Raw genomic sequence first — 25,026 nt, 5'->3', positions numbered from 1 at the left:
ATGCGCACACCTTTGACGCTGCGTTTTCTGCGTTTTTCTCGTCCGTAAATGCAAAAACTGAGTTTTCAAAAATATCCACCCTGCTCGGAGTTTTTAGAAATCTCCGTTTTTAGTGACCGAAAACGCTGATTACGTGTGGACGAAAGGTGCAAACGCATAGAAAAAATCTGCGTTTTCAAAAATACCCAGGTACGTGTGGACGTAGCCTTAGACTAGACTACTGTTTTTGGGTTAGGTTAGCAATAGTAATGTGTTAGTGATGGGTCGTTCCCGAACGAAATGGCTCTTAGAGCCGGTTCTTTGACGTGAACGACGCCGGCTCCTTATCCCGAGCTGTCACGTGTTTTTTTTTTTTCTTTCTCTCACCCTCTCTTACACTCTCTTACACTCAGTAGCACAGGAACTTCCTGTGCTACTGAGTGTAAGCACGTAAAAACTCCAAAACACGTAAAAACTCTGAAGCACGTACAAAACACAACAGAAGTGCTCCAGGATGCTGGGCGCAGTGTTGTGCTTTTGTTACCTAGAGGCTACACAAGCCAGCAAGTACCAACGACCTGATTTGGTGTGTGGTAGTAACAGGTAAATGAAATTTTTTTTTTAATTATTTGAATATATGTGAGTGCTTGTGTATAAATACACAAACCATACACATATGCTTTCAGTTGTGTAATTTAAGTGATCTAGGTAGCTCTGTTTTGGAATTTGTACGTGCTTTGTCTCTAGGGGCCACCACATTTATATATAAAAACATATATAAATAAAACCACTTTTTTTAACATTAGTAATTCCTTTTGTGCATAATTTTATATTATTTTTAATAATAAATTAAAGCAACAAAACAACCTGAAGAGCCGGCTCTTTTTAGTGAGCCGAGCCGAAAGAGCCGGAAATCCCCTCACTAACAGATAGCACAGACGTTAAGGCGGCGAAGCGTGATTGCGGGTGCCGCTCAGGTGCATCCGCCTCCCCTGCAGCGGCGCTGCAGACCACGCCCCGCCACACACATTAACCAGGTAAAATACATATTTAAGCAGAATTTTGCAAATATCTATTTTTCAGCAGCATAGTGCTTTTTTTTCAATTATTTTTTGAAAAGTCAGGTCAAGGCTCCAAAAGCCCAAAGGCGATATAAGGCTGGCACCTCACAACAGTTTTTCTTTGCTACATGGATCATTTTAGTTCAGCTGGGTGTCTTTCCTTTTGTTATATTTCTTTAAGAGTTCAAAATGTGTTAATTACATAAATAAAAAGTAATTTTCTCTGTAGCACTTCATGGATTTAAGCAACACACCTTAGTTGTTTACACAAAGCATAAAGGTAAAAAAAAAAACATATACAGTGTTATCTTCATTTTAGATGTCAAAAAGTATTTGCAGCTCCCAGTGTTTACTTTTGCGTGGAAGTCGCGTCCAAGTGGCTCTTTGGGTGTTAAAGGTTGCTGACCCCTGCCTTAGCTGGTCACCGTTATCTGATGTGGTAAAAGTGAATACCTTCAATGACACATTTAGACACCGCTATAGCAGACAGACAGCTAAACATGCTTTAACTTGTGTTCTCTAAATACTAATCAAGCTAAAAATAAAACACATTTTAAATTTGGGAAGGGAAGATTGGAAATTGGTCTATAACTAGTCAGCAAATCATTGCATACTGGTTTTATTTACATTTTACACACTTTATTGGAATTTGGGTTGTGTCATGTGCTGATAAGCAAAACCTGATAAGGTTTTCTTCTTCTTCACATTAACATAAATGTATATTAGGAGCTAATAGCTCATTTGTTTAGTACTAGGCTAGAAACAGAGGTAAACAGCTAGCCCGGCTGTGTCCAAAAGAACAAACCCTGTCCTGCAACTACTGTCATCAAATGATACGCCTGCAGCCAGGGTAGTTAATATTACTAACTAAATATTTAAAAATACTTGAACTAGAGGTTATTTTTTGTATTTCTAATAAGAATTCATTTATTAAGTATGAAAGCTTTATTTAAAAAAAAAAACAATAATGCAGACACAAAAAGTATTATCATGCTGACATTGCACAGAGAAATGCTTTCCTTTTAGGGTTGCCAACCGTCCCTTAAAATACGGAATCGTCCCGTATTTCGAAACAAAAGTACACGTCCCGTATTGAGCTAATAAGGGACGCACTTTGTCCCGTGAGAATCAAAAGTAGTCTATAAATGTTTATGGAATTAACACTTTGTTTGAAAACATAATTCCCAGCCCCTCTCCTGCTTTGTGACCAATGAGCTGACAGCACACTTATGACAATTCGAGTATGACAATTCAGATTACCGCTCATCTCATTGGTCGAGGAAAGGTCGCTTGCGGAGAAAATACCGGAAGACAACAGATGACCACAACAAGAAGCATGGCCAACAGGGAAACAAACGCCGACACGGCGGTGCAAGTCTCGGATGACAGTACACCTAAAGCTGGGCAGACACTGTGCGATTTTTTCAGTCACGTTATTCAGCTCCTGCTCAAACTGCACGATTGACTCACAGGGGTTAGAAGTTGGTAGGTCACGATGCAGGGTCTCACACTATACGGCCCGATGCTCTGATGCGACCTGAGTGCTCACACTGTGCCTCCATAAAATGAAGGTTATAACAGAAAATCTGTCGCTCGCTCTCCCTCTGTCTTTCACTCACACAGACACACCACCACCATCAACTTTGCTAAATTGCTAATGAAAAACATTGATCAGGCAGCTGTGATTGAGCAGCAGTGTAAATCCAACTATTTTCACGGTTGTTGTGGTCGTGATAATTTTGTGATGCCACATCGAAAAGGCTCGGATGAGCTTTCCAAAGTTCTACAAGTTGTGCCTCCATCGCTTGTGTCCAGATCACACGCTGCACAGCCGTGCTGCGCCGTCTTTTTCACCAACGTTTACGTTTGCGCGTGAGCAGTGTGAGCGCCTGTGGTGACACCCTCACGAGCGATTGATGATCGGGAGCTGGTCGTGAGGTGTTAATCACTTCTCGTTACCCCACGTATACTACACGACGCACGATGAAGGCCAAAATCGGTCCGATCACTCAAAAATCAGCTCAAAATGGGCCAAAAATCACACCGTGTGAGCCCAGCATTAGAGCAGCAATGTTTGTTCCCCTCAGAGAAAGGGAAGAATGGGAAAAGGAAAACACCTGGCTGGAAAACGTTAATATGGGCATGTGCAGTGAATATCAGCGCTATGTGGCCAGAAGTGTGATAATATAATTTATTTTGTGTAATAAACAACTGCAAGGATAGATGATTACAACAAATAGATGACTAATACATAAAAGTAATACATAGATGAATAATGATGATGAGTTAAGATGCGTAATCATGGGAACAAGCGGGTTTACAAACAGGAGCAGCTGATTAGCTTTAGAAAAGCTGAAATAATACCTCAACTGAAGCCAATTGTACTAAATGCACTAAATGTGCACTGTTACAAGAATATTTTTCTTTCTATTGTTTTCTATTATTTTAAGTTAAGCAGGACAGAGTGCTTTTAAAGAAAGATTTACTTATATTCTCAAAAGTTAAGCATGACAGGCTTCTGTTTAAGAAAGAGACCTGTTTTACTGTGTTAATGTTGTCATTTTGAGCTAAAAATAAATGGCTAAATGATCATTTGTTTCACATGTGTTCATATCACAAAGAATAGAATATGCATCTACTTAAATCAACTTCAAGTCAAATGGTTAAAAAAATAATTTCACACACAAAAAAAGAGCTAGAAAATTCACCACACTGGGAAGGGTGAAGACAACTGGGTCGCCCGGCCCTGGCCACGAGGTGTCCCTTATTTATTTTTCAGGGAGTTGGCAACCCTATTTCCTTTGTACATATGACAATAAATGCTTTGAATTTTAAATCATAATGTAATTCTTAATAGACATTATTACAGATTATGTAAGAATATGTTGATTTTAAATTCCAGAAGTGTCTTTAAAACAAAAGTAATGATGGTCATGTCATTTCCCAACTCAAATTACACACACACACGATAAATTTCTTTTTCATTTCAGTGCTTATCAGTGAGGATCATGGTGGCGGACTGAACAGAAGTTGTCAAAAGGGAGCGTGCGCGATTCTTGTTTCTTTTCCTGATCTTGAATGAAGGCGTTATCCTTGATATAAAGTGTTACTGAATCAAGCTGAGCTGGAAGAGGAGGATAGCACATCTGTATAAAACAACAGGTAGAATAAAAGAAGTGAGAGGGACAAATTTTAGCAAAAAATATACATTTTAAAATAAGGTCAAAGTAACTGAGTTTTGTACGAGAAAACAATATTTGCCTTTTAGTATGCAGGTTGTTTTGTAAGCATACTAATTTCACAAGTTCTGTGAAGTACCACGTAATGCAGGTGGGGGTCGAGGAGGTTTGAATGTGCTTCCTTGTGCTAAAGTATCCACAACCCAGCTGATGGCACTGGAGCAGTACTCGATCTGAAAAGAAGAACAAGAAGGTGTATCTGAGAAAAGAGTCAATGAGTCAAGACAACTTGAGAAAACCTATGAGAATATGTAATGCTTGTTTTTTGAGAAGTTTGTAAAACACTTTAGCTGACACACATGGAAAACTATTGCCTTTGTTCTTTGACAACAATTGTACTTTTTCCTTTTCTCAGTGAAAACTCACTCCACCATGCCTTCCTTTCGGCCTGTTATTTGGCAGATCTCACCTGTAGGCATTGGAGAAGCTGTTGTGACCTGTTTCCAAGCATGAAAGTGGCAAAACCTGGTCCCTGTGTGCCACTGGCAGTCAGTGTTTAGTTCCTAAATGGCTCTCCTCTCAAACATCATTGTTTTTGTTTTCTGCACTAAATGATATAATACACCATTTCTTTGTGTGTGCATTTATTTTTACAACTGATTGCACTAACTTGATTAGCTTAAGTTCTGCCTTTGCTTCTTTAATGTGACATTCTTCAATCCATAAAAGTACTTAGTACAGAATTACTTACAGTCACCTAAAATAACAACTTCACATAATCCAACCTAAAACTGACTTTTGGCTGTACAGTAGGTATTTTCCTACTTTCCTATTTTATTTTTAAACACCTCTTAATGTATTATGCCAACTGCCACCTGCTATGAAGTGCTTTAACCTTTATATAGAATAGTTTAACTCTGCAGACATGCTCTTTCACAGCAGCTCCACATATGTATCACGAATGACTCAAATGGTACAAAATGATAAGTTGGAGCTACGGTTTTACCTGATTCTCCAGAGACCGTAGCCTGTGTTCGAAGTCTCTGCTTTCACTCAGATGTTTAAGCACACCATCTATCCTATATAAACAAAGATACATTTACTTCAGAATGATGGAGTCACACAGTAATAAATAATGCTGCTACAGTGGAGGATGAAGGTGCTCACTTGGCAGACATCCGTTTGAGCCTTTCTGAGTCGCTGCTTTTCTGGATCTTGATTCGAGCAGTCAGGAAGTCTTCCTTCTGAATCGTTTCCCACATTGATAATCGGTTCGCTGCCTTTTCTTCCAAGTCTAACACTGATAGTACAGACCAAGGGTTGAAATGATTACCTTTCAACTCATTTTTCATGCTTTCGTCACTGCTAAACTGAGTTCAGTGAGCAAGTAATCAAAGAACCTATTATTGTAACCTGGCACTGCCATTTTTAGTGAGCAACTGAGTGATAACAAGGCAGGCACTGTTTAAGAAAAAATCACACATAGCAAAATGTGCTGAATAAAATTTAGAAGATATCAAATTCAATCAGCTGTGGCTTTCTGACTCATTACTCATTAAACCTTTTACTTTAAAGTAATTAAGCAATAACTGTATTAAATGAATAACTTGATTTAATAGGAACCAAGTCTCCTGACTCCAATACTGACCAAAGTGCTGGATCTTTACAGAGGGCACTTTGCGAATAACTCTCCTAATAAAGATGTTGATGTGTGAGAGGATAATGAAAGGAGGAGCCAAAGAAGGACGGGAGTGGTACTCAGCAATCAGGTTGTAACGCTGGAACTTCCAGTAGGTGTCACTGTGTTCCTGCACTTTAGAGAAAGTGTAGCTGTGTGGATACAAGCAGATCAGAGCCACTGAGTCAAACCATTCAGTATGTGAACGCACCTTCAGATATAATAAAAGACTTGTTCTTTACCTAAACATGGCAATAAGCAGGTTGATGAGCAGGATGTTGGTGACCAGGAGATATACAACTAGCAGAATCACTACCAGCCAGTTACTCTCATGATTTCTACACGGCTCTTCACCGCTCTCAATCAAAGTCACATTGTGTGTACAAGTGATATCCCAGTCCTTGCCCACTGTCATAAATTGGAAAAATAAGAAATGGTTAAAATTACAATAACACTCAACTTCAAATTGCTGTGATGAAAGTAGGTTCCAGGAAACTGCAGCATTTTAAAACAGATTTCAGCTTATAACACAGATTTTCTTATTTTTATGCCAGTTGCACAAACACTTGTACCATCCATCTCTTCCACAGGGATCTGTCCAAAGATGTGCAAGTATGGCCTGTAGAAAACTCTCCGAAAAATGCGATTCAGGTTTGGATCATAGTTGTAGATCAGAGCCTGATTGGCAACTCCATACGCCATGACCCACACACCCAGGAAGAAGAGGAAGAAGAAGACATCCTTCATCTAAACAAGAGGAAATTGTGATCTTGTTTGCTTCATTATTTATTTATATATATACATATATATATATATATATATATATATATATATATATATATATATATATATATATATATATATATACACACACACACACGCACACATACATATATAAACATATTAAGTTTACAATTGGTATATTGCCAACTGATGGTAACTTTCTCACCATCTTTCCTACAATGATGATTTTTGGTCCCAGCTGCTTGTGAATGGCAAAAATGTGAATGAGGCGAAGTGTGAAGACCATGTAGTCCAAACACAGGACATCCCGTCCAAATTCATGTGACCAGTGGAACATCCTGAAACACAAGCACAGTAAAGCTGAATCAATGAGGTAGCAGCACCGCCAGGCCACAAACCTGTATATTAACCTGTAAAATTTGGTTTTTAAAGAAGAAACATTTTTATATTTAAGGGACTAAATGACCAGGGGTTAAGGAAATTATTTATGCCACACTACATCCATAAACACAAACCAAGCACAAGTCTTTTACAATTTTGCAATGAAAACACCTCATTCAAAAATATTATTGTTGAAAATGTTTTTCAATAATCTGTCTTTTTTTGTATTTCTTGTCCATACCTGCAGATTAGTCCTATAATGAACAGGCTGATGGCGGTGAGGTCACATTTATTCCACAGATCCTTAATGTAGAGTCTGAACCTTTGACGCCAAGTCATCGTCCCCACAAAAATTGACTAGAAGAAGAACACAAAAATTACAACAAACTAAACTATAAGCTGGTGGCATATATCCAAATACTGAAAATTACTCTCCATGTGCTGTTCAAAGAAAGGTGTATTTAATGTGGTAAGCAAAGAAGGAACATAATAAGGAAGGAAGAGATTCAACCAAAATGATTGACTGTTCATAATATGTACTATTATAAAGACTGGGTAAAAATTCAACAAGAATAAGATTTTTATTTATGTAATTATATTTAATCTTCACTATATTTCTTAAGTTATTTGAATACAGTAACAAATATTAAAATGTATTAATCTATTTTAATGTCCATTCTGAATTTAATGCTTGTGACACAGCTGCATATTAACCACTGTATTGCAATACGAATCTTCAGTTATATCGTCCTTCTTCTATGTGCAATTTAATAAAAAGTTCAGTTACTGGGTTCACTTTTTCCCTTTATATTTCTACAGCTACCAAACCTTTCTGGGAAATAAAGTTCTAGTAAGACGTGTCTCTTCACTCACCTGTCTGATCTCCTCACAAACGATGGTGAATACCCAGAAGTACAACACACACTCAGCAACACCTGGACCTGAGGGTGGTGGGGGATCAAAATCCACCAACAACACGTAGGCGAAAAGCAAAAGAAACAGGAAGTACATCAGGACGTTGCCCAGAAAAGAGGTGACCGGTGCAAACCAGAACTGACGCCAGCGTGACACTATGAATGGACGCTGTGGTGGTCGGTAAGGTACACCTGTATCAAAGATTATAAATGCAGATAGCAGGTGACTTAAATGACAGCATGTGGTGACAAGAATAATTTCTGATGTCAGACTTTCTTCTTGTAGTGAGTGACAACACTTATTCAAAGATGACTCTTTAAACAGGACTCACCTTTAATGGTACCACTCCTGTGATCTTTTGAGTCAAGGTCACTGGTGTAAGAACGAAAATAAAATTGATTTAATTGTTAGACTTTAGCTAATGCAAATCAATAAAATAAAAATAACAAACTGATGTTCTACAGATTAACACTGAAGAGTGCAAGTAGAAATATTACAGGTGCTTGATGTCATCCAAAGAGAAGACGGTGGTCCCATAGAGACTGTTAGTGTCCTGGTCTGGCCCATCATCGTTAGGAATTCCTTCCTCCTCTTCCAACTGATTATCTTGTTTTCTATGAGGTAAAATATGTAGCAAATGTTTAAAAAAGTATCAAAATACATTTACAAACCTTTAATCTGAAAAGAATAAGCCTTTAACCTGAAGGAGATCAGATTGGTGTAGCAGAGGATGGGGCAGAAGAAAGTGAGCAGGAGCCTCCAAACCTCTGTGTTCCTCTTCATATCACCCCACCAGATATGGGAGAGCAGAGACTGGAAGAAGACAGAAAATGAGTCCTTATCAATCAACAGCAGCTCACTGGCGCAACATGAAGGTAGGATGTGTTATTTCTGAAGAATCCTACCATTTTTACTTTGTATTAATTTTTTTTGTAATTTAAATTATTGTACTGTACATGAAAGGGATTGTGCATTACATAGTCTTATTTATAGGTAGTGTATATGTATTGATTGAACTGTATAATCAAAGCAGCTATATACTGAACTGACCTCACAGCCCATTGTTCATTCAGTGGGCTGGTTTCCGTTATTCCCCAAAAGTTGATTCTGTTCATCTGGACGTAGTGTTTTCAGTGGGAGAAACGTTTCCTCACTCATCCAAGTGACTTCTTCAGTCTCAGCTGACTGCAGGTTTCCCCAATCTTATAAACAGTACATTTGCATAATGACTGAAACCAGCCCATTCAGTTCCTTGATCATTAATATGCAAATTCTCATGACCATTGATCAACAACCACTGACCAAAACCCACTGATCAAAGCTCATTGATCAAAGGCCACTGATCAATGGCCATGAGTAGCATTCACAGAAAGTGGGTGAATGGCTGCAATCACAGCATTGTATGATGGCGAAAGATGTACCCTTAGCTGCTCAACTGTTCCGATACTCCTGACACATATGGGATCACTACAGGTTTTCGCTTAGTCAGCGGTTGTCCTTCTCCCCTGAATCGGCTGAAGCTTTCTTTAGGTGCTTTCCCAGCTCTGACAAAAGTCCAGCTGGAATAACCACATTTACTCAGGGCCTTCTTGATGTGATGTTCTTCTGCCTCTCTGGCCGCTGTGTCAGTGGGGATGGTGTTCGCTCTGTGTTGTAGTGTCCTAATGACACCCAGTTTATGCTCCAGTGGATGATGAGAGTCAAAGCTTAAATACCGATCTGTATGCGCAGGTTTATGGTACACATCAGCTTTTAGATGTCCCCCATTACTGGTGGAAATCTCACATTCTAAGAAGGCTAACCTGCCACTTTTCATATCCTCCCTGGTGAATTTGATGTGTTGGTCCACCGAGTTAATGTGATCTGTGAATTGTGGTACTTCCTGAGATCTGATTTTCACCCAGGTGTCATCCACATAGCTGAATCAATGACTTGGTGGCATTCCAGGGTAGGATTAAGACACAGTTCCAAAAGCAAACACACTTGGTCGATGCTGAGAGTGGTCCTGTTGCTCAAGTTGGGGTCATCCTGCAATCTCTTATGAACTACCTCCAACACTTGACTGGAACACAAGTGAAAAGAGACGTAAAATCGTTCTAGACCATTGTTTCATCTGCCTCCATAATGACATCTCTCACCTTTTCAACAAAATCCAAAGTGTTCTGGATGTGGTGTTCAGAGCTGCCTACCAGCGGGTTGAGGATCGAAGCCAGAAACTTAGAGATGTTATAGGTGGCCAAGTTGATCATACAGACAATCGGCCTTAAAGGTGCACCCTGTTTATGTATCTTTGGTAAACCATACAGACTTGGTGCAGAGTCCCCTGGGTACAGCCTGTGGTATGAGGTCCGGTCAATAGAATTGTCTTGTTCTAACAGCTTCAGGCAATCTATCCCCCTCTTCCTGTAACCACTTCCTGGGTCTCATTTCAGGGGCTCATAAGTATTTTCATCACTGAGCAGTGACAAACTTCTCTCATGATAGTCTTTCTGGTTTAGCAATACTGTGCTCCTACCCTTGTCTGCTGGAAGGATGAGACTGTTGTTGTCTTTACTAAGTGATGCGAGTGCCTTCCTCGTCTCCAAGCTGATGTTGGATGCTGGGGGCTTTGCATTGCTGAGACAGGCTGAAAACTTTCGTCCGTAGTTGCTCTGCTTCCACGTCTGCAATGTTGTTATTTCATATTGCTGTTTCTGTGGCTGTGATAACTTCAGTTATTGTTCAGATGTCTTGTTTATAAGGTTTGAGAAACCTGCAGTCAGCTGAGACTGAGGAAGTCACTTGGATGAGCGACAAAACGTTCCTCCCACTGAAAACGCTACGTCCAGATGAACAGAATCAGGTGTTCACGATTTCCTTACCTGGATGTGCACACGGGTACTTACAGACACACACCATTTGGGCTGCTGCTGCCTCTAAAAATATCTTACATTATCAATACTGTGTGCTGTTCAGTAACTTTGTCATTGTTATTTATGCATATGTTGGTTGTTGCTGTGGTTTCTCTGCTGTTTGGTTTTTTGTTGGTGCTTTTGTTTGTTTGTTTGCTTCTCCCCAAGTTCAATTTCTTTCTTTCTTTTCTTGTCCGGTCTTGTCCGTTATGTTTGTAGTAATCCAAAATAAAGAATATCCTAATTAAGCTCTAATAAAATATTACTATCAAGTGGGCAATTACAGCAAATGCTGGAATACTGTACTTGTGAAGTTTTATTTGGCAATTTTTGGCCTTCAGTGAACAATTCTGATTCTGCAATTCAGCTAAACTGCCATACAGGACAGGGGAAAAAAACATGAAAGAAAGAGGTTAAAAATCGAACACACCTGTACGCCATCATTACTGAAGAAAAGCCGAGCATCAGCACTCACACCCATCTGAAGACAAGTGCTGCCACCCCAGACAGGAGACTTCCTAATTAGCAGGGTGAAGGATCGGCGTTCATCACTCCGATAGCAAGAGCTGAAAATATCTGAGGTAAAGTGGACACAAGACATGGCATTCAATTTTATTTATATAGTGCCAGTTTACAAGAATAGTCATGTAAAGGTGCTTTATGTCGTATAGTAAAGACCCTATATTAACACAAAGAAAACCCCAACTTGTAACTCCCTATGAGCAAGTACTCTGAAATCTTTAAGAAATGATGGGGCCAATTTTTTAAAGCTCTTGTATGTAAGTAGAAGGATTTAATTCTGGGTTTAACAGGGAGCCAATGAAGAGAACCTATGAGAGACATATGCACTCTTTTAGTATTCCTTTTCAGTACCCTCATTGCAGCATTTTGAATAAACTGAAGGGTTTTTATGGAGCTTTTAGGACAACCTGATAATAATTACAATAGTCCAACACAGAAGGAAATCAACCAATCAGTCAATCAATTTATTTATAGGCACTTTTAAAAAGCAACACAGGTTGACCAAAGTAAACCAAACACAGAAAGAACTAAACAAAAATCAGTCACAATTATAAGCTAGGGAGTAAATATACATTTTCAAATGTCCTAACTTGAAGAGGCAGACTGTTCCAAAGGTTAGGAACACAAATCGCAAAGGCCCAGTCTCCTCTGTGTTTTAGCCTGCTTCTGCTATCAGCTGACTTTAGATTTCTGTTTGGAGTATTTTTAGTTAAAATATCAGAGAGGTGCGAGGGAGCTAATCCATTTAGAGACTTAAAAACAACAAATAAAATCTTCAATTCATGAACATACTGGAAGCCAGTGTAAATGAGCCCAAGACTAGGAGAAATATGGTCACCTTTACATGTGCCTGTCAAGAGTAGAGAGTTGTAGTGAACAAGCTGAAGATGAGAGAGTAGAGCCTGGCTAATGCCAAAATAAAGACTGAGACTGTAGACAAGCCTGGATAAAATAAATGCGTTAATCACTCATGCATATTTGTTCAATACAAACATGCAATTAAAATTATATGCTGGTAAAAAATGTGCAATACATGCACAGTTGCCATTAGAAAAGCCAAAGCTGATCACTTTGTTATAGAGACTTCAAACAATCTCTAAAACCTCTTTACATTTATGAAAACAATGGCACAGCGCTTCCCCCATGCCCTTATAAACACTTGCATCATATTTATGAGAAGGCTGACATGCTTGGTTGTTTTAATGAACATTTTGTAATATCGGGCACACTGCTGAAGAAAGTAAATATTTCTTATGAGCATTCCTCAGCTGCATTCTCTGATAATTCTGTGGCCAGCCACTCCTTTACTTTAAGCATGGTGACAGCATCAGATGTGCTCAAAGACTTTAAACTTTTGGATACTAGAAAATCAGCAGGTCCAAACAATTTGGAGCCTTAATTTTTGAAGTTAGCTGTTGATTTTATCGCCCCATTAGTTACTTTTCTTGTTAACCTTTTTTGGATACAACTGAAATTCTAAAGGAATTTCTCTTGAGTTCTTGAGTTCTAGCAACCACAGAGACGAGTCCATTGTCAGAGAATATAAGAAGATCATTTATAACCTGCAATAATCCTGTTTCTGTTCAAAGATGATTAATAGAGAAGGGATAATCATATTTAACATCAAAGAATGAATTAATGGTGGGAAATATTTGAACACTCTTGTAGGAATGGGGTCTAATAAATGCTCAGCTGAAGTACAAATATATATCTGCAGTATTCAACATAGATGTACATAATTACATATGTGAAATGGTTATGAACCTTTATATTTTCTCAAATGGTTAAAATTAAATAATTTCAAATTTTATGTATTCATTAAAAATGTAAGGAATATTCAGCTCAAGAGACATGTGACTCTTTCAATCTGGCTACACTGTGGAAAAGAAAGCAGGAGTTGTTTTTATTTTCTTATGTTCATCACTTTATGGAGGGATTTTACAGAACATAAAACACTTTTTCCAGGCTAAATGAAGATCTTCAAAGTGTTTGAGATGCCATTTCCTCTCCAGCTCTCCAAGTTATCTGCTTTAAGCTACATATTTGAGACTTATATTAAAGAGTCAAACACTTCTCTCCCACACCTCTGTGAGAGTCAGGTTTAAGTAGCTGCTCTGTACTCTAGCATTGAAGAAGATGACATTAGAGGAACTATATCCTTAAACTTAGTTACAGCACATTCAGAAAGATATTTACTGTAATGAAATGTTTCGTTACTATTGTGTAAAGTGTTAGATAGGTTTTGCTACAATTGTGTTACATCAGCTGTTAAAAGGAAAATTCAAAGGACACTTCATGAAACTATTATGAAAGTAGATAACAAATATTTTCTCTTCTAATGTCTCACCATGTGCCAGGTTCTCAAACCTCTGGGCCAGCTCTTTCATGGAGAGTTTGGTTTCATTCTCTACCTCAAGTTTGGACAGTTCTCTGAGTATTTTACTGCCACCAAGAGCACTCAGGACTGCCTCACCTGCCTGGAAAGTAAAGCAAAGACACAGGTACAAAAAGTAAATTCATTGTATCTAATACTGTCTGCATTATTATCTCAGTTCGTTCTGTTGAAGTAGTCTAACTGGTACAGCACACACAGACAATCATTAACACATTTACCTGTTGCATGAAGTCTAAGTTGCAATTTACTTAAAGGGACTATATATATGCATTTTAGATTTATAGTTCTACTGCGATTTTTCACAAGATCTACTGCAAGCTGGAGTAGAACCTGCAGCATCTCGTGTACTAGTTCATGCCCAACTACGTAACATTTACAGAGGCTGCAGGCTTAAAAAAAGGATTATCATCACTAGCTGCTGACTCTGATCACAAAGTTGCAGTGTGTAAGAAAACATCTACTCAACAGTTGCTGCCATATTAATTTAAAAACTAAATGCTTAAATCTAGTGAGTTCAGAATTGAATTTGATTATTTTATAGTAATTATTTGCTTTTAGATTAAGATTTAACATTGTGATATATCATATGTTATCATATGATTTACATTTAATATAATCAATGCTTAGATCATAAAATAATCATTAACAACACATTGTAATTAACGACACACATGTAACAAATAGCACTAGCTGCATCTCATTCTCACAAATGTCCAATATCGCTTAACTTCACCTAAAAACTACGGTTTCACTCAAATAACAAATTCAAATAATCTATTTATCCATTCATACACCAAGGACTCTGTCAGACATACTGTAAATCTGTATAAGATGATTTTTCAATTCCTTTTTTTCTTCTGTTAACTATGAAGTGATCGCCTCATAACCCTTTAGAAAAGCACAATTCCAGAACTATTAACACTGGAGACACCAGTTGTATCTTGACTGTGGCTTTTAAACCAGCTGAACACAAGTAGAACATTTTTTAAATTTGTCGTAGAGCTTTTACCATCTCCCAGAAGAAAATGGCCATCTCACTGCGGTTTTGCAATACCGCCCAGAGGAAAAGCGAAGCCCAGGGATCGGGGCAGGGCAGGTCCTGATACTTGCAATGTCCACGCAGAACCTTACTGGCACGCTTTGATGAATGAAGAAATAATACTTATTACCAGGTCAACCATGAAAAAGAGATCCTATAACCACAAGAACAGTGTGTTTATTCTGAAAGGTTCAGAGTACCCTCAGAGCTGTCCCTTTGGATGAAGTGAACTCTAATCTCAAAGTGTGATAGTAGAAAGGCTGGCAGACATCACCCATTAACAGCTCCAGGACCCTTGACACCTGAGGAAACCGTGGGTGGGACAATAAGCAAAACAGTATCAGATGTTCTTCACATTCTTTATTAATCTATTTAAGCATAATTAATGAAAAAGGACAGAATCTCTTTGATTCCCAAACTTACCTCAAAAAGGGTGACCTCCTTCACTGGTCCATCCTGATTGTTATCTTTCAACAATCTTGTAGACGAATTCTGTTTTTCTGATGGTGAGTGACGCTCCACTATTGCCAGCCGCTCTGCTAGGCACTGTTGTAGTAGCTGATAGAGCAAGGTCCCATCTGGCACAGAGCGATAAAGGGTTTCCAGCCTGCCATAAGTTAGGTACTCCAGGATATTCAAGCCATTCTCAGTGAAAAGCCGAACAAACTGGGGCTTGTCATTGATCAGCGCATCTGTCATTGAGTCCTCCAAATCTTCGTACTGTTTAATTGGAGGAAGAAGATCATATTTAAGACAGGTCAACATTTTTTATAATAATAATGGATTGGATTTATATAGCGCTTTTCAAGGCACCCAAAGCGCTTTACAATACCACTATTCATTCACTCTCACATTCATACACTGGTGGAGGCAGCTACAGTTGTAGCCACAGCTGCCCTGGGGCAGACTGACAGAAGCGAGGCTGCCATATCGCGCCATCGGCCCCTCTGGCCATCACCAGTAGGCAAGTAGGGTAAAGTGTCTTGCCCAAGGACACAACGACCTGGACAGAGAGCCCAGGGATCGAACCAGCGACCTTCCGGTTACAGATGCGATTCCCAACCCCCTGAGCCACGGTCGCCCAATATTGCCAAATATTCCTCCATAAATCAGATTTGACAAATAAATCAGTGATTTATTTGTCAAAAGTGTTACAATAGACTGTATAGTGTGATGTTTTGTATGAATTCTTCTTTCAATGTGATGTCTTTTTCCCTCCTCACCTTCCACTGGATGTCTCCATTGAAGAGTTCAGTCTTGGCAATGTCAACCCTGTTCCACGTTACTGCTAGTTTCAGCTCATCAGTATAAGGGTTGGCATCAGCTGATAAATGTTGCTTACTTGCTGAAAAACATAAAGACAACACAAAAATCAAAATAAGGACTAAAAGTGCATGTTGCTGCTATGTTGTAAAATTACTATCTACTTATACATACCTCCCACGAGTGTTTTAAGCAGGACTGTGTCAAAGTCATTTGGACTCTCGTGCTCTCCTTGGTAGACTGTAATCAAATGTCTGTTCTGGTAAATGTTCAAAGCCTGGAGACAGAAGATAGGAAAAGGGAACAGGAATGACAGAGACATGATCACAAATTTATTTATTTTTTTTAGAAAAAGATTAAATTGCACAGCCTGTGTGTTCTGATTAGGCAGGATAAATTCCTAGTATGACAGATAAGCTAATCAACACACACTCTAATACTATCATACTCTGAATTTAGTTTAAAAACAAGCTCAAAGCTTGCCAAATCTGAGTTTCCTGTTTGAGTTTAGTGTGCACGTGAGCAGGGAAACAATATTGTCAGCTGTTCACGTACATGAAACTCAGATTTCAGTCTCAGAGTTTATTGCTAAAATCAGAGAAAGAATACTTAACTAAAGGCGGCACTTTTATTGCCTGGAGAAACAAACTAAAAACAAAACAAATGTATACTAAAGAAACCAACAAAACATGAACTAGAACTAAGAAACTCCTGGTCATTAGTGGCTTGACCTGAGGACATGGAACTACACACGACCCACAGCAACGTAGAGGTTGCGACAACAAACAGGGGAAGACTTAAATACACAGGCAGGGTAATGAGAGGCTGGGGAACAGGTAAAAACACAGGTGGGACTAACCAGACAAAACAAGACAAAGGGAAGCAAAACTGAACACACTAACACAGGACACGACACTGTCAAAGTGAAATATGATGTATGATGTATGGCAGCCTTGACACTGAGACATGACTGACGGGATATGAAACGTGGAACACAGGGAGGACACCGTGACTGAAACTAGAAGCTAAAAGCAACAAACATAACATGAACAGAAAATAACAATAATCAAGGAGTACAAATCAAACACAAAACCAAGTGCCGTGATAGGAACAGGGTGTCGACACCTGATAGGTCAACAACGTGCCACACAGCTAATGTTGACTCATCTCAGCTAAGGCAAATTTTTACAGCTTTATTTTATTACTCACATTTTCCCCTCTGAGTGTGAAGGAAAGGTAGAACCAGAAAATTCAACTTAAAGAAACATTTAAAAAGCAAATTAATAATAATCAATGTCCTCCACCTGTCCAGTTTCCTGAAATTTTATTAAGGGCACACTGCACACCATGCTAAGAAATGACTGTGACTGAGTGTCCACCATGTTTTATTAGTCACTAACATTCTCCGTTTGGCCAAAGGGTGGGGAAGAGTGGCGCAGGTTTCTGGGCTTCAGTCCAAAGCAATTTCTGTTGTCTTAACTAGACAAAGGATCTAATGGCTCCGGGGCAGAGGCTCACAAGAGGTCGACCGAGTATCTTAAAGTCTGCGCCCCCCCTCTGCATAACACAGCAGACAACGCATCATTTTCCTGTTCACCCCCATCAGTTTGTTCTTCTCCTTATGTGCTATTACAAGCTGCTCTGTAGGCCCTGAAAGTCAAGGCTGACCTGACCTTTCTATGATTTTTCTATGATTTCTGTGACTAACAATTCATGTACAGTCATCAAAACTCTACAGGTATCACAGATAAGCTTTTGATATCCCACAAGTAAAGTTCACTGAACAGAAAGTTAAATGTTGATTGATGATGGTTGATATGCTTTCAAAATAGTTAGAAGTTTTTCCTTCCAGTAAAGGAGATACAGGTGCAGTAGCCAGAGTACTGCTGGAAGAATTCATCCCACGGTTGGAAACTCCAGACTGAGACTGGCTGCTGATCAGAAATCTTCAGAGACCCAGCAGGAAGCAGGGACCAGTCCATGCACAGTTGACAACCCAGACTAGGGGTTAGGGTTAGGGATTTTGGGATGGGATTTTAATTAAGGGATTCTACTTGACCTGAAACATGCTTTGAGCATCCAAAGAACTTTTACATTTAGAGCTAAATGTGATTGATTGTTTTGTTTTCCACAATGCCATCACTGATGTGGGGATAGTAAATGATCATTGTAAAGGCCTTTGGGATGTTTTAAACTGTTTTAAACAAACTGATTACCTTACAACAGTAAAGATCACAAAGCACTGTATAGAAAGAAAATGCTGATCTATCACTCTGCTGTAAAATTTAGATCAGTAGTGTTTGATGTATGGTGGCTGTGTGGAAACACGTGGCTACGTTGGAGTTTTATCCCAGACTTTGAAAGGTACTAATAACAAAGTTAGATGTTCTGTTGTATCCATTTGTCCACAGGTTCAGTCATATCCACTGTCCCTGATGGCAAACATCTGGACATGGTAAAATAGAACGGCACAAAGGAGTGTGTGCGATGTTTGGTGATGCGTGTGCACCTTCATCCCTAGCAATACCACTGATAATGGTTCTTTTACAGAAACAGTTACTGAACTGGAAACATTGGCGGATGGATTTAATGATCAGATTTGATAAACACGCCTCACACTGAATGGCTTCCTTATCTTAAATCTTTTTTCCTTTGTATAATTACTAATAGTGAAGGTCAATATGACCTGGAGTAGCCTGCTCAACTATGTTATCTGCTGACTGTATGAGGCCAGCATCGGAGAAAGATAGTGGCAGCAACAGCGCGGATGAGAAAAAAACAGTTGCAACTGCAGACTTTATTAAGTCATGTTTCTAAAACACATTGAACACAAATGCATTCATTTATTGTAAACAGTACTTTTTAAGGCTATTAGATTTTGCTTTTGGGCTAGTGCTGATTGATCAGTTGCATTGATAAGCTTGCATATATGATTTGGTTCTATAAAAACAACTTTCACAGCTTGTGAGTGAATTAACTTTTTGTCACTGTGGTGAAACAAATAGCAGCCTGAAGTTTCAACAATTTGTAACAAACTGAGAAAGTAATTTATAAATTACTACACTAAAACATATAATGTGAATAAACTTGGAATTGTGATCCCGACACACTGACAGTAAGATCAAGCTAAACACTTAGATTTAGTTCTGAATATCAGTGCTAAAATACACCACAGTCTAGTCTGTAGTTGATAAATATGCAGAGACAGAAAGTGTTTCCTCCAGCTCATCTGTAGAGTAAATGCAGTGCATCTGTTCTCAGCACTCACCTGCTCAACTAATTTGTCGGTCTGTGCCTCTGAAGGAAAATGCTTCTTAAACCGTTCTGCCACTCTGTCTTTGAGATCCACATTGGGAGCTTTAAGAGCCTCACTGTTGCCTTCACCAGAGGACGGCACAGCTGGAGCTGAAGACTGGTTCTCCAAGATATCACTCAGGAAATCAGCCAAGCCTCCTGAGCCAGCCAGAACCAGCCAGGGGATGCAGCTTTTTAAAGAGAGATCCATTCTCTGACAGACATGACAAAAACCATGAAAGAAACATTCACACAATTTAAATAGTAAGTCACAATTAATGTTGTGATAATGAGCAGACTTTACCTTCAGCATGTCTGTTTCCCCTGATATCAGCATACAAAGGACAGGGATTTCAATGCTGCCACTTCCTTTAAAAAGATACAACAATTTTTAGCATCTTCCAATCTTGATCAAATGTTTTTGTTAAATTAAGCACAAATAACTCTCAATTAACTTTAGCTAAAAAAAAAATGAGTGGAAAATATCGGGCTGACAACGTGTTATCAGTATTCAGATAAAACTTCGCTTAAGCTCCCTCATAATCCGTAATATAATATTTTACTTTAAAGTTTATGGTACCATCTCTGACCCCATATGCCTGTGCGCTGATGGGAAATGTATTCCTCCAGTCTGGCTCTGAACTCTGTTTCTCCTCCTCTGCGGCCCACACTCCCATCGTCCACCAGCAGAAAGGCCTGGTAGTTGTTGTCCAGGGGGCAGGAGTTCTGCGATGCGTTTGGGGCATTGTACTTTGCAGGAAAGCTCCCCTGCAGAAGCAGAAAACCGGGTATACTAGTGTTTCTTTACTTATATGTGTTTCAATAGAAGATGCAAATACAGTCTTGTCCCAAGACTATGGAAATGAAGCATGGTAAGCATGGATTTACCTTACTTTGAGCACTAAAATCCACACAATCTTAGTCATTTAAAATTGGGACACATAAAAGGCTGTTTGTATTAACTCATTCACTGCCATTGACGTCTATAGACGTCAATTGAAAAACTTACGTTGACTGCCATTGACGTCTATAGACGTCAATTACGTTTTTCAATGGGAGGGGCTAGAATACAACCTCGGGCAGCTTGTCAGTGAATATCAGACTGCTTGAAATGTATTTTTCACAAAAAGCTCGTTTTCTCCCTTTTTTTGGTCAAAACAGGCATTTTTGGTGGAACCCATCTCTCTTCTACAGCTGATTACTAAAGAATGGAAAATGGTAGAAACAAACTTTTTTTTTTTTTGGATGAAAGAAGAGAGTCTGTTCTTCATTTTGGTAGGTTCAGCGTTTATATGATCATAACACACAGTTTTCTGTGGCTCTTCAAAAATGAGTACAAATGCTCAAAAACCCTGGCAGTGGGGAGTTACCTGATTTGAAAATGGCTGGCAGTGAATGAGTTAATTATAAGCAACTAAAACAAAAAAACACAATTAAAAAGACAAATATAAATCAAATTTTTAAGTGAGCTTTTTGGACAATAAAGGTGAACATGATATATTTTAATGCTTTGAAAAATGTTTAAATGTGTAATGTCTGTACTACCTGAGGTTTGACCAGCTGCTCTCGCTTTTCCACGAGGCCCCACGGAGCAATGCCCAACGCTACCACCTTGTTGAGGGACACTGAAGATGCTGCAGCTGCATGATCTCTCACCGCCTGTCCAACACACCTGCCAACATCTTCGTGCAGGCCTGTAGTTAGGATCCATGCACCTGGGGGAAACAGATAAATGGTAAATGGCCTGGTTCAACCTGTATACTACGTAGATTACTGTGACATGTCACTAAATGTTTCCCCATTTGTGGAAAAAGTTGGAATGCAGTGTAAAATGTAAAAGTGAAAATCACAATTGGTGCACAAAAATTAAGGCCAGGGTCCAGGGAGTAACATAGTATGCTTTATTAGACCTTATAATCCACTGAGCAATCATTACTGCTTCCATCTTGGTGTCTTGAGTGCTAGGGGAGGAAACTACTTTATTGGGAACATCAGGTAGGCACTATTTGTCTTAAGTGTATTTCATTTTATGCCCACAACATCTCCAACAACAACACCTGACATGCCAGGTGTGTTCCAGGAGGCATAGCGTCTTCTGGCCTCAAGATGGGGTCTGGCCAGAGATAAGCTGTTATTATCTCTGTTGGAAGGAGCAGTTTGTGATCAAGGTCTACCTGCACGTCCAGGGTCAAGGAGGGTTGTGCATACTCTTGCTGATAACGTCACCAGACATTCTCCTGCTCTCACAACGGAAATTATGTTTGGCAGTTCAGACATTGGATGAGTGAGTGCATTGCTGGCAGTTCCAGCCTCCAGGTGTAAAGGCCTGGAGATAGGCTGGTGTAGCAGCTGATAAAGGAGATGCCTCAGAATTGCCGGAGTTTGGAAGAGAGCACACATAGGACCTTCTCTTCCCTACTGATGTTTTGGTTTGTTGAATGGACATCATAGCTGGCTCTGAGTCTGCTTCCTTCCATTTCCCAGATATCCTTCCAGGTGAGCTTACTGTGTTCCAGGTTAGCCTGTTGGAATGTGAGTTTGCTTCTGTGGATCCTTTTACTTTGTATTGGTGTCGGACCTGCTCAATTACCAGCTTTCTTCTCTGGTGTATGAAGCCTTGTGCCACATTGGTCAACTTGTGCCATATCCATGTTTTGATTTTTCCTGTAGAGGTAACTGAAAACTATAGCTCTACACCGAGAAAAGATTTTGCTTGCTGCATGGCCTCTGATGGAGTCCTTTTCCTTCCAGTGGCCAGTTCAGGAGCAGATGCTCAGATTGCTGCATTTAAGCCGTACCCAGGCTCATGTTTAGCTTCGTTTTGATGCACTTGTACTTTTCAGTGAGGCTGGGTAAAATTGAGTACAATTGCTACTTTAATGCACTATCGCAATTTTATGTGACTGCATTAAGACAACTTGTATATCTTGATGCATGCTCAATTATCCAGGTAAGGAAGCGTTTTCGAAGCTCAAAATGCTACATCCAGATGAACAGAATCTGCTTTTTGGGGCATCTTTTTAAAAATCAGTTTTAAAATCTAGAAACTAAGTTCAGGTAAGGCATGTGTTGAGAGTATTTTAGACATTTTTTATGGCATAAGGACCTGTGTTGAAAATATGATGGCATCTGCTAACCAACAATAAAATATTTCAGCAAACAGCTCACAGAAATTCCAATCATACTGTTAACATCATAGATCAGTTTGTAATGCATAAAGTTTTACCTGTGCTTTGTGACGCTTTCACCAGTCCCTGTCTGAGGACCTCCCGTACCCAGGTCTTTATCTGTGTCCTGCTATTTCCACCCACAACAGAAACAACCAGGTTGGGTAGAGGAAGACCCCAGTGGGTTGTCAATATGTTGTACACCACCGAAGGCTCAGTGCTCCATGACAGGCGCAGGAACTAAGTTTACAGATTTGATGAATTAAAGGAAACAAGCACATGTCAACAATGCCCAAAGACTTGTAAATTAATGAACTGTGATCTAGTATTAAAGCTAAAATGATGCCTCAGTTGTTTGAACCTTTAATTTGTAATTAAAACTTAGAAAATAAAAATGACACTCGAAAGAGTGACCCAAAAGAGCCCAGAATCATTTTTACTGTCTGGCAAACTATAGGAAAGTCGATGTTTAAAAAAAAAAGGGGGTGTAAAGTGGCAGTGATACCTGTGTCAACATTGAGTTCTTATGGGTTTTAATCTTGTCACTTTATCTGTACTGACTTTGTTTACTCAGGTGTAGCAGTAGTAGGTTGAAGGTCAGGAAAACTACTGGCTACCAGAGCTCCGGATTTATCTTGATTTTTATTTAACCCACCTTTACAAGAATTTTCCTTTAATAACGTGCTCACATTTTCAAAAACTGTAGAGATAAAGCGTTATGGGACAAAATGAAAAAAAAAACCCACATAGCTGTGCCTCTTGCTGGCTCCTGCAAACTGCACCTCTCCAAAGGCATCAGTTGGTTGTTCAGAGGAGTGCTGCACACTTTTCCACTGGTTCACGATGGCTGTGCTGAAATAATCTCCAACAGCCACAGAGGCATGGTCATCTCTCGCAGCCCCGCACTGACACAATGCACCATTACTGAGAGAGGTGGAAGCATAAAACGTCACCAAGAAAACTTAAAATACAGACATGTCACTATCAAAAGGCTGAGGTCACAGTACCTGAAGGAATCTTCTACAAAGGTGCTGCACACTCGTTTCTTGATGATTTTGGGGAAGCAACTCTGAAAGGATTTTTAAATGTTGTTAAATAGTGACGAACATCTACATATTTCTTAGTTTAACATAGTTTAACAGTGAGTCTGTGTATGCACATATTCTGTAGTAGAACAACACAACCCACAAGCCAAAAAACATGTTTTTCTATTAAGCTTTTGAATTAGCCTTGGTCTTTACGTCTACTGATTGCTGTCTTTAACAATCTCAATGTTTTTCTTCCCTTACTTGAACAATTATTTTTCCCAAATATGTGTTGATCATAATTATTTGTAGTGCATATATTTCTTTCTGTGATAAGTAGCATTTTTTCAGTGTTCAGGCTGCAAAAATAGCAGGTGTCAGTGTGGAGATGAGTGTGAGAAATCTTTTTAAACCTTAATACAACTATAGCACAGTTGCTTTGAAAGCTTCATTGTTTCACAAAAGCTTTGCTTTACTCATCGCTAATGTGAACGCATCACCTCAGCAGCTAAATGGAATTGAATGCAGCCATCATCAACGTTATTAGTAAACATGATGAAGTGCTTAACTACATGCTTATGTTTAGGATGCTGTATGTAGACTAGTAGACATAAGTGTGCTTTCCATTTTTTTCTGTTAAGTAACAGTCAGTGAACTGCTATAGAAATGTTGCACTGAACCTGTTTCTACTTATTAAAGCTTGTTTTACGGCCAACCAGTTAGACAAGTTTTGTATCAACAAATTGCAGCTGAAATAGTAGATGTTAGTTCACCGGCACGTTTGCAAAGCTTGTTGTGCGTAGTTTTCCAAGAAGTTTGTGGATGGCTCACATTCACTGTTACTTGGAACTTTATTGTGAGGATTTTTTTCAAGTATAGCTTGCACTTTTTAAAAAAAAATCTTTAAATGTGGGGTTTTTTTGTTGGTTCTTTACTTTGTCTTTTGTTTTGTTTTCTTTTGGCCGACATGCCACCATGATATCGTAACAGCAGCTGAAAGATTTTAGCGAAAGCTGACTTACCTGGCTCTTCTCAGTCTGGCAGATAATGTCTGTGTTGTTATCTCTACCGGCTTCTTCTATTCTCCCTCCTTCTACGTTTGCTCCAGTGTCATTCATGCTTCCCTTTCAGTCGAGCTCAGTGAGAAATGTGTGCAGAAGAACTAAAAGTGACTTTTTCTGACCATACTTCACCTTGTGGCTTACTGCTGAAACCCTATTCCCTGCCACTAACGTCTCTCAGTGTCCACAATAAAAGTAGGTGCAGCCAGCACTAAGGTATGGGTGTGGTTTCACAGAGGCAAACAGTTCCTCTAAAGTCTGAAAACAGGAAAAGCCAGTCAAAACCACAAACTACTCAGACACAGAGTCTGAGCTGGTGTAGTGTTTATTCCAATCCTTCTTCATCACCTTACCTGGTCACTGGCATCTCACGTGAGGAAACTGAACACCCTCAATGACACATTTAGACACCACTGTAGCAGACTGACAGCT

At 39.3% G+C, this 25,026-nt stretch overlaps 1 protein-coding gene across 1 annotated transcript; it reads right to left on the bottom strand.

The window, feature by feature from the left end:
- Positions 1-2,498: 2,498 nt before the first annotated feature.
- Positions 2,499-24,796, bottom strand: LOC146663473 (transient receptor potential cation channel subfamily M member 4-like). The gene is made up of 28 exons (XM_085416239.1): positions 24,556-24,796; positions 23,516-23,577; positions 23,255-23,432; positions 22,568-22,748; positions 20,887-21,056; positions 19,932-20,109; positions 19,646-19,710; positions 19,316-19,555; positions 16,222-16,324; positions 16,008-16,129; positions 15,208-15,504; positions 14,985-15,086; positions 14,755-14,883; positions 13,698-13,827; positions 11,259-11,404; positions 8,638-8,750; positions 8,435-8,551; positions 8,269-8,309; positions 7,896-8,128; positions 7,264-7,379; positions 6,847-6,979; positions 6,470-6,644; positions 6,140-6,305; positions 5,868-6,049; positions 5,387-5,519; positions 5,226-5,298; positions 4,302-4,452; positions 2,499-4,186 (listed from the first exon to the last, which is right to left on the bottom strand). Exons 1-27 carry the CDS (start codon positions 24,649-24,651, stop codon positions 4,339-4,341), a joined length of 3,795 nt encoding a protein of 1,264 aa, XP_085272365.1. The 5' UTR covers positions 24,652-24,796; the 3' UTR covers positions 2,499-4,186; positions 4,302-4,338.
- Positions 24,797-25,026: the final 230 nt, after the last annotated feature.

Source organism: Rhamphochromis longiceps, linkage group LG8 (assembly GCF_057381845.1).
Source record: "Rhamphochromis longiceps isolate RC_006_pf linkage group LG8, R_longiceps_female_GT1.1, whole genome shotgun sequence".
Lineage (NCBI taxonomy): Eukaryota > Metazoa > Chordata > Actinopteri > Cichliformes > Cichlidae > Rhamphochromis > Rhamphochromis longiceps.
The sequence above is the reverse complement of the archived record's forward strand: the minus strand, read 5'-3'. Positions and strand labels throughout refer to the sequence as shown.

Coding starts and splice junctions, on each gene's coding strand:
- LOC146663473 (XM_085416239.1), bottom strand. CDS start 24,651: ATGAATGACACTGGAGCAAACGTAGAAGGAGGGAGAATAGAAGAAGCC. Junction 15,505..16,007: donor ATGGAGACATCCAGTGGAAG/GTGAGGAGGGAA, acceptor CCAATTAAACAG/TACGAAGATTTGGAGGACTC. Junction 14,884..14,984: donor CCAAAGGGACAGCTCTGAGG/GTACTCTGAACC, acceptor CATTCATCAAAG/CGTGCCAGTAAGGTTCTGCG.